The sequence below is a fragment of the Anas platyrhynchos genome, chromosome 2 (genome assembly GCF_047663525.1).
Source record: "Anas platyrhynchos isolate ZD024472 breed Pekin duck chromosome 2, IASCAAS_PekinDuck_T2T, whole genome shotgun sequence".
Lineage (NCBI taxonomy): Eukaryota > Metazoa > Chordata > Aves > Anseriformes > Anatidae > Anas > Anas platyrhynchos.
In genome coordinates, this window is record NC_092588.1 from 126,251,581 (window position 1) to 126,261,338 (window position 9,758).

Below are 9,758 nucleotides of genomic sequence, written 5' to 3' on the forward strand. Positions count from 1 at the left end.
AAACCACATCCTGGTTTAATGTCATATGACTAATTTACTTTTTAAAACTGATTAGTTAATTGCAATTTCTAAATATTTTTCCATGATGGTGTGCAACGCAGTAACTGTTTGTGGGTTACATTCATTGTTTCTTAGTTATGCTTCTATTAATTCAGGATTAGAGAATGGGTAAGGCAGAGGAGATGCACGTCCGCCAAGTGGAAAAGAGAATTTACTCTTATATTTTTCTTGTGATTAAGAAATCAAATTTCTATCAACAATAACTTAAGAAGTTCAAGCAACTGCAAAGCAATGAGCAGTTAGTGGCTTGGGAAGTGAGATAAACCTGGATTTCCAGTTATGTCCTAAAATAATTTTCCAGTTATGTCCTAATGGTGTTTCTCAGGATTTTTTACTCTTACAGAAACCCCCCAAATGGTGTAACGCTGCAACTGGAAAACAGGCCTTTTCCAGCAAGACTGGAAGATTGCCCATATATCTGCCTTCATCCCAAATGGTCTCCCTTCTAACAAATTCCATTTTCTCTTATAGTCCAGTCCCAGGTCACTAAGCCGTATGATTAGTAAGGATTATAGGTCTTGGAATTTGAGGAACATCTTTGAACTTCATTGTATTTGTTAATGTTGCTAATGTGGGATCTACAGGTGTAGTCAAGATGTGGTTCCTTTTCATCTCTACCCAAATTATTAGCAGAAGTGGAAGAAGAGAGAGGAAGACTATTGCTATGTACTAGCAATAACACAGTAGGCAGTTTTTCTTTTTTAAGGTGAAGATTGGACTTTGAACTTTCCGTAGGTGATTTTACATCTGTGTGTGTGTGTGCCACAGTAGGGATTCTCTCAGGTAGTAAAACTCTTAATATAATTTGCAAATATATCATTTTCCTTCTTTATATGTTGCAGAATGTAGAATTGTATCTATTTATATATAAATTCAAAGAGATGAACAGCTAGTCACTAATACATTTGCTCTTATTGAAAATAGTCAAAATTTAGCTGAAACAATAAAATGTCCATATTGCGTTAGGGGAGCACTGTCTGGTAGAAATAAATATGGTAGGGCAAATCAAATCTCAATTTTCTGAATTTGAAGATTAATGTTTTATTTATTTATTTTGCGTATAGATTTTCTCTTGAAAGACTGATTCTTCTTAGATTCTGGTCATTCAATAGGAATTCAGACTGCAAAATTTCTGTACTGTGTTATCTTATGACCCCCAAAGTCTGCCTTGAAGTATACTGAGATTAAGGTAAATATGTTAAAATTACAGAATTGAGTTAATTTAGTTAAGAGCTTGGCGATGAAATAGTCTTTCAGTGTGGGAGACTGCAGAGACTTCATTTTCTGGGGGTGAGAGGGTTGGTTTTATTTTTCATCTTTTCAGGAAGAAAGTATTTCATTGAGAGATCTGAAATTGTTATCTAACCATTCAATTCAATAAATAAGGGCTTAAAGAAACTTTATCACCAAATACCATAAGGTTTATACTAATACATATATTTATCAGCACTTCTAGAACTTCAGGGTCTGACTGTGATGTATACTATTGTATATTTATCTTCTTATTATTTTATTTTTTAAATTAAATTACTAGTTACAAGTAACAGTGGGAGACTCTGGGTGAAGTTTCAAAAGCTAGTTGAGTCTATCTGATTGCTCATTACTGCTGAAAAGTGATACTGCTCCATTTAATCTGCTAGTGGTGGATACTCCTCCACCTCTAACCTTAGCATCCGTGGTAACCTCACTAGCCACCAGCCATTAATAAAGTCAGTGAAGGTGCTAGAAACGGAGACAGTTTTTTTTAAATAATCTGTTTTTTCGGCCAAAATTTAGAGTTTACATCGGTGCATTGGCTTACTTGGCAGGCAATGGTACTGCTGTGTATCTTCACTGACTGCAATTAACTACTTTTTTAATATAGTCACCATTCAAATATTTCAGGATTTTGAAAACCAGACAGTTATGACACTATTGAAATGAATGTAACGCAGCAAATGAAATGATTGCAAAGTTCAAACATCCTACTGTGCTTCTGGAATAAATTTTGTGAATTTAGCAGAAGTTCTGTAGTCTGCTCCATTTATTTTCTTCGTGCTTTGAGATGTTTTCATAAAGAAATTAGTATCTTGTGTACATGAAAACCTATTTCTCAGACCTTTACAGAAGATCTGAAGGCAAGCTCTGAAGTGAGGATTTTACCTTAGTAAATTGTCTTGAATGGAGTTCACGTGTTCACAGAAGTGGATCGTGCCTGAAATATTTTTTTGTTTTGTTTTGTTTGTTTGTTTCACATCAGGCTTCTATTAAGAAAAAATACATTTAAAAAGTTAGGAAAATGAGACCATCATTGTCAAAAAACTAAGTAATTCTGCATTACAGATTACTTACCTTAGTATTAGGTCTTTTCAAATGATATTTTTTCTCTCTTATCTAGCATTTTAGTGTCATGACTACAGCACCAAGACAAACGTTATTACTTATCTTCCTCTGATACTGTCTGTTAATACCACAGGCTTTTTCTTGCATAGTACGGAGTGCATGCATTCCTTTTAATGTAACTTTCTCTACCCTCTTCCTGCATTAGGAAAGCTAATTTGGGATAAAGGGAGTTTGTAATCTGTTGAGTATATTCCAAAATTTCTGGGTGATGTTAGTGAATAGAGCTGCAAGACAAACATGGAGGCAGACTAGCTGGCTTCACAGTCTGTGGGGAGAACCTAGTCCTGTACATCATCATCCATAAGGCTTGTTCGCTGGGTAGTTTCCCAGTTCTTACCATTAACTACTACCAGGTCTTTTTTTGCCTTGCGCAGTATTGGTGAATTAGCCCTCAGTTATGAGGTGCTGTCTTTTAAGAGCCACTTTCAGTAACTTGCCAGCTGTGCTAGTGAATTGGGGAGGTCCCAGTTGGCTGGAGGTTAGGGAATGGGACTCCAATCTGCAGTAAGGGCAGGAAAGAGGATCGTGGAAACTACAGGCCTGTCAGTCTGACCTTATTACCAGGGAAGGTCATGGTGCAGATCATCTTGAGTGCCATCACACGGGTCATATAGGACAACTGAGAAGTGACTGAGGGAATTGGGGTGGTTTAGTTCGGATAAGAGGAGGCTGAGGGGAGACTTCATCGCTCTCTGCAACAGAAAGGTTGCAGCAAGGAGGGTATTCTCTTTTCTCAGGTGACAAGTGATAAGACACAAGAAATGGTCTCAAGTTGCACCAGGAGAGGTTTAGTTTGGATGTTAGGAATAATTTCTTCACAGAAAGGGTAGCAGAGCATTGTAGCGGGCTGCCCAGAAAAGTGGTGGAGTCCCTGGAGACTCCAGGGATGTTTAATAGACGTGTGGATGTGACGAAGGGACATATATTAGTGGTAGGACTTGGTAGGCCAGGTTGATGGGTAGACTTGATGATCTTGAAGGTCTTTGCCAACCTAGAAGATTCTATGATTTCATTGTTGCTAAAAGTAGCAGAGTTAGTTTTGGGGGATCAATTTGTAAAAATGTAGACTGATCATTTCTACTCTTTTCCATTTTTATACGTGTTTGCACTGAGCTACCAACTAGTAAATGCTCATGTGTATTTGTTGCTTATTGTAAAATACTTCCTATAGAGTGAATTGGAGAGAAAAAAAAAAAAGAAAAAGGAAGATGAGTTAGAGAGGCTCCTTAACATGCTCAGCAGTGTTTAGTTCTCTGAATTCCATGTGAATACTCCACTACGAGTGTTTGTGTGTCACAGGCACCAGTGTGTGTAGGTTCCAGAAAATGGTACTTATCCTGGGGACAGAGTGCCTGAAGTTGACACAGCAACAGGCAAACAGTCACCAGCAAGGCAGCTGCTGCATGGAGGTACCCTGAGAACTGCAGGTGGCTGTGGAGGAGCTGCAGGTAAAATGGTGGCACCTCAGCGACAGCACCAGCAGCATCTCCTAGCAAGCAGTGATCTTTGCTCACCTTGTACATCCTGAAATGTAGTAATGTTTGCATCTTTGCTATGGTGACGGACAACATGGGGTGGCTGCTAGCTGAAGGGTGCAGGTAGGAAGTGCAGATGCTCGTCAGTCTGTTGCACGAGTTTTCAGTACCCTGCAGTTGGGCTGTCTCCTGGAATTCCAGGAGAAAATCCTTTCTAAGAGTGAGTTTGTTTAGTTAAGGTTTTCGTAGTAACTAATAACAATCTTATAATGATTCTTAACCATCACCCAGTACTAGGAGAGAGGTGAGCCCAGATTTCTTTTTCTCTTCCTTACTTACTTTTTTATTTTTTTATTTTTTCTTTCCCCTCTGCTCTCACATAGTAATACAGTCCTTGAAGAGTTCAACTTGGGACCCCCGTTGAGGTCTCCTGTGGATCATGTACAGTATGATCCGTGCTGTATGTGTGAATGGAGAATGTGTATTTTTCATTGCTGCTATCTCAAGAGGGAGAAGAATGAAGACTCTTGGTGGTAAACCCTTCATACGTGACCTCACTCAGAGAACTTCCTTTTTTTAAGGACACTTACTGAATTCTTACTGAAGATGTTTCAGAGTTTCATATAGACCAACAGATGCAAATTACATTCTTTCCTTCTCAAAGCCACATGCATGCAAGACAGCAGCCCAGCGGCTTTAAGACTGGTTGTTGCATTTTACTCAGAAAAGGGCAAAGTGATTTAGGTAAACTTTGTGGCTCTCCCCTAGCTGTCATGGTAAGCACCAGAATGCTCTCTAACCAAGCATTCACTAAGAAAATCTCTGCAAAGGTAGGCTTTGAAAAGAGCTTTGACTGTGTGCCAGGACAGCTAAAGTACTGTCTTCTATGTTGCGAGGAAACCCCACTCGCCACAAACATCTTGAAGATGACCACTTTGAGGTCTCTTCATTCTTTCCTGAGGTGTTGCACAATTTGAGCCATATGTTTTTACCATATTGGGCAAAGCAATTGTACTTCACTTTGTGTTGAGCCTCTGAGATGCAGGCTGTGAGCTGACTGCTCACTGTTTTGGCATCCCCAGTGGTGGAATGCGTGCACAGAGGATCAGATCTCTCAGAGGAAGAGGAGAATTTACTGACATCCTTATCCACATTCCAGGGCATGCCTTTCATCTCCTCATCTGCACCATTGTGCTGCTCAAGAGAGAGGGTCATTAATGTTCTTCCATTCACACTGTAAGGACAAAGCTCAAGGAACTCCATCCTTTATGTGTGCTATGAACTAAATTCCTATGTGTTTGTGTATATGAGGTATGTCCACAGCCACAATGAAAGAGATGAAACAGGTAAGGAATATTTCAGTGGTTTGGTACTCAGTCTAAGGATCTTTTTTTCTCTGCAGTGCTCAACAATTTGCATTCATGTTATGGTGACCTCTCCATGCTAGTGGAATATAAATGACAAAAGACAAGTGGATTAGATCATCAAGAGTCACTGATGTCTTAGCAATAATATGTTGATTTCTCCCACCTGGCAAAGATCCTAAGATTTTTTTTTTCTACATCTTTGGGGAAGGGGAGAAATGTTTGGTCAAACTTGGAAAATTCCCTCGAATGACAGCAGTAAGTCTAATCAGAGGATAATCAGGTTATATCAAACCTGTTAATTCAATATCTGACCACTTTATTTGTTTCAAATAGATTGCTGACTTGTAAGCATCTACTTACAGATTTATAGTGTTCCCTATTAAATATAGGGGACTCATTATCCATTTGTTTCTTGAGCAATAATGCTTTGTCATATTCAGTACTGAAGTACATACTGATGTAAATACAGTACATACAGTACATCTATTTACTTTATATACCATTTTAAGAATTTTATGTAGATTATGCTGTATATGTATGTATAGATGTATTATGTAGCTATCTGCTGTAATTATACTGATAAAAATTTATATTATTGAAAATAGTTATTTTGATAATTACCGGCATTAAAATATAGATATATTAGAGTCCCTCCATCTTAATTAAAATTCAAACAGGTTATACAGTTTTTTTAATCAGTTTTTATTTGTTTACAAAATATAAATAGGTCATAAATGCAATCTCAAATATTTTAAAAGCATAAGTTATACAACAATCTAGCTTCTGAAAAATTCTTTTGGTATCAAATACATATTAAATAAGTTGATATTCTGAATAATACCATTAGAAATGAAATAAAATAGGTCCTTTCTTTAAATTATTTCTAAATATTGAAAATATAAATAGAAATCATTAGAAATGAATAAATATTTTAAATACAATAAATAGGTTCCTAAAAGGAAATGAGGATATATAAAAATGAAAACCATTGTTACTATTTCTGGTTCTTAAAACAGAACAACACTGTCATCTGCCACATGACAGATTTGTAACAAAGGATCGTGCCCGAATTAAAACATTCAGACACTGACACTCCTGGTGTTTTTCAAATAGCGAACAGCCCTCACGGTTTTCTCCATAAATGAAGTAAAGTCTCGGAGGATGAGGTGTGTGGTGATTTTCTCTATCCAGGTCTTATCCGATTTCAGCTTTGTGAGGAGGGATTTCTGGGTAGCTGAATCTGGGATGACCACTTCATCAGGATTTATCACCTGTGAAAAACAGAATATTAAAGTGCCCTTGTTAAAGTGGTTTAAACAATCTTGACAGTGATTGGTTTATACATAAGAATATGTTTCAACCAGCTGTGTATTCACCCATTCTGCACAGCTGCTGGCAGACCTCCCTGCAACCTGTGTATATCTACAGCTCCACTTCTGGGGTGGGATTTGAGGTATATTTGTATCTGCTGCTATATCTCCAGAAGAATCAAAAGCTCTTGTCTAGTCTATAGCATTTGTTCTGGTTTGCATGTTCCAGTCAAATGCGCTGCACTGGACAGATCAAACACTTTTGCCTGGTGTCCACCTACCATGTAGTTAGCTGGGAAGATGCTGAACATGATACGTCCTAATCCATACTGGCTGCTGCATCCTGAATCATAAGTTAATTAGATGACATTCAAGTGCTCTCGCATTTGGTAGTAGATTAACGGTTTTCAAAAGACACCAAACTTGTCTAGCTGCTTAATTCCTACTTTCCAGGCATTGAGATACATGGAAGATTAACCATTACCACTTTCTTTGGTGTGTGACATCCTAAGAACAAGATGAGTAAGAGAAGTTTCATATCTAATTCTAGCAGTCAACTCTGGGAACTGGATACCCAAATGGTTTCAAAGAGCTTGTCCCATGGTGTGGCTGGATGACTTTTTTAAATGGGACTTGCCCAAATCATGGAGCAGTTTCAGTTCAGTTTCTAGAAGTCTAATAATAAAGTGTCTTATTCATCCTGTTTTTAAGATCTGTCCTACTCTTTAACAAGTGACAAAAGCACATGCACCTCTTTCTGGAACTTTTTTTTTTTTTGGTCAAATTAAAGTAATGAACATTTGAACATTTAATTGTGTCTAGACTCCTTGGAGATGGATTCTGATCATGTTTAGTTACAGGTATATCAGACACCTTTTTTGCATGCTTTTTTTTTTTTTTTTTAAATTTGGATATCCAGACAGGTATCTTGCTAATGGATCGACTTGACCACAAATGACAGATTCTTTCCACCTGCTCTCCTTGCCTTAAACAGCAGAGAGACTTCCCATAAAGAAAAGTTTCCACCCTGGAGATCAAGGCTCCCGATTTTCTCAAAATCTCCATAGTTCCTTCAAATGAAGGGTTTGATTTGACCATCGAGTTTAATTGCACCTGTCCTAATTACCTCTACCTTTATAATTTTCAGAAAAGGCTAGTCTCACCCAGCTATAAAACAAACTTTCTGCAAACTAATGAGTTTGAAGTCAGTACTCAGCTGCTGTCTTATGACAGGACTATTATTCTTAGCAAGTATAGTGTGAAAAAAGCAGTTCAGCTTCCTTTCACTTAAAGAATGATGAACATAAATAAATATGTTAAGAAAGGTATTAGTATCAAACAATGGCCTTTTCAACACTGAAAAGCACCTTGAAGGAAATAATGCCCTGAGACTTCCGCAGTTCTTAATTCTGGAATCCTTACTTACCTGGGTGGTTCTTACTCATGCAAAGTTTCACTGATGACAAAGAAAGTATTCATCTTAAGGATTATTAACATGAGTAAGAACTGCAGGAATGAAATGAATTTTAAAGTGTGATCTTTCAAAGCACTCCAAAACACACAAAACAGCTGTCAGAATTGAATAGCCTTTAGTTTACCAAATGAAAAGAGAATCAGATGTCTATAAAGAATATACATATATTTTTTTTCCCCATGATGGTTGCAAGCTTTTCAATAGGCAGCACCTTTAATTTAGTTGGGTCATTAACTTATGTTCTGAATTTACCTGTTTTCTTTGATTGTAAATTGGTGATATTTGAATACACCACACAGCTCACTAGAAAAGTTTGTTTTGGAGAGTTTTAAAGATTCATAATATTGTAAAACTGTATTTACTATTATTCATGTAGGTTTTAAGATAAGTTATCGTATTTCTTGGAGTTTTGCAACATTAGGAGGTTAGGACTGAACTGCAGTTTGGAAAGAATTGCCTGAGAAGTCTCAGCCAAGCAGCATTAGCATATTTGTTCTTAAACAGAAAGCTGCATTTAATTGTCAGTTTGGAAATCAAAAATGAAAACAGAAAGTGGGAAGAAGAGTAGTTTCTTTAACAAAACAGACACAACCTGTAAATTAGTCATAAGGTTAAGTATCCGAGCATAAGGAACTGCTGTCACCTGTTCATCCTGAGAGAAGTAAGAGTGGGAAATGTTTGGCTTCGCAAGCTCCCTATTCCTCCGACTACACATCAGTTCTAAGTCACAAAAGTTGTCTGAGTAAATTTAAAAAAGACTCACCATCTGCCTTATCGTCGTTGCCAGATGCTTTGTGCTATAGCACAGCGACTCAACTTTTTGCTTTTCACTGGTAAAAGTTTCTTGTACGTATTCAAGGTAGGTCTGAAAGGTGAAAAGCCCGCTGGAGAGTTTCTTCAAGCATTTCTCCTGGAAAGAGAAAGGTGAGAAGGTCAGCTCTAACTCGGATGTGGCTTCGGCGGAGCGTGGTCCGGAGGGGCAGGTGGGCAGGAGGGAGGGGGCACAAGCTGCTTTTGGGGCAAGCCCCAAAGTGCTGCCGGGGTTCGGGCGAGAAGGGGAGCGCTTCCTTGCCTCGTCGAAGCCAGCCAGGAGACACCCGTCTTCCTCCGTCACCTTGGGGAGGTTGAGGTTGTTCTGGACCAGCATCTCCATGCTGTTCTCGCAGACGGTGAACTTCTCGCACATCTGAGGGGAGAGACACCCACACCTCGCGTCGCACCTCGGCGGCGGGCAGCAGCCCCCCGACCCCGGGAGGACGACCACCCACCCCCTCGCGGCCCCGTACCCACCTCCTCCTGCAGTCGGGCCGCCCGGGCGTGCAGCAGCCAGGCCAGGGCCTCGCAGTCGGGCAGCGCCGCTCGCCTCGCCCCGGCCTCCTCCGGCTCGGCCTCCCCGGAGGAGTCGGGGCCGGCGGCCAGGGGCAGCGGCGCGGCGGCGGCGGGCGGAGGCAGCAGCGGCAGCAGCAGCAGCAGGGCGGCGGCGGAGCGGAGGGAGGGCGGCCCCCGGCTCCTCGCCGCCTGGCAGCCGTCGGGAGAGCTCATGGTGAGGCTCTTCTTCTTCGGCTCCGTCCCGTCTTCGGAGGAGGAGGAGAGGCCGGCGGGTTGAGTGAGCTCCGGGCATCCCTGAACGTGTATTTATCGAGGGGGCTTCGAGATTATTCACGGCCTGGGAAAATCCGGGCTGAGAACA

General features: G+C 40.0%; 1 protein-coding gene across 1 annotated transcript; it reads right to left on the bottom strand.

Moving 5' to 3' along the window:
• Nucleotides 1–5,964: 5,964 nt before the first annotated feature.
• IL6 (interleukin 6) lies at nucleotides 5,965–9,757 on the bottom strand. Its single transcript, XM_027450925.3, has 4 exons — nucleotides 9,359–9,757; nucleotides 9,141–9,254; nucleotides 8,832–8,978; nucleotides 5,965–6,555 (listed from the first exon to the last, which is right to left on the bottom strand). Exons 1-4 carry the CDS (start codon nucleotides 9,608–9,610, stop codon nucleotides 6,364–6,366), a joined length of 705 nt encoding a protein of 234 aa, XP_027306726.1. The 5' UTR covers nucleotides 9,611–9,757; the 3' UTR covers nucleotides 5,965–6,363.
• Nucleotide 9,758: the final 1 nt, after the last annotated feature.

Excerpts from the sequence above, each read along its gene's own strand:
- IL6 (XM_027450925.3), bottom strand. The coding sequence starts at position 9,610 with ATGAGCTCTCCCGACGGCTGCCAGGCGGCGAGGAGCCGGGGGCCGCCC. Across the intron at positions 9,255-9,358 it reads CGGCCCGACTGCAGGAGGAG|ATGTGCGAGAAGTTCACCGT; the intron begins GTGGGTACGGGG and ends CTCTCCCCTCAG. Across the intron at positions 8,979-9,140 it reads TCCTGGCTGGCTTCGACGAG|GAGAAATGCTTGAAGAAACT; the intron begins GCAAGGAAGCGC and ends TTCTCTTTCCAG.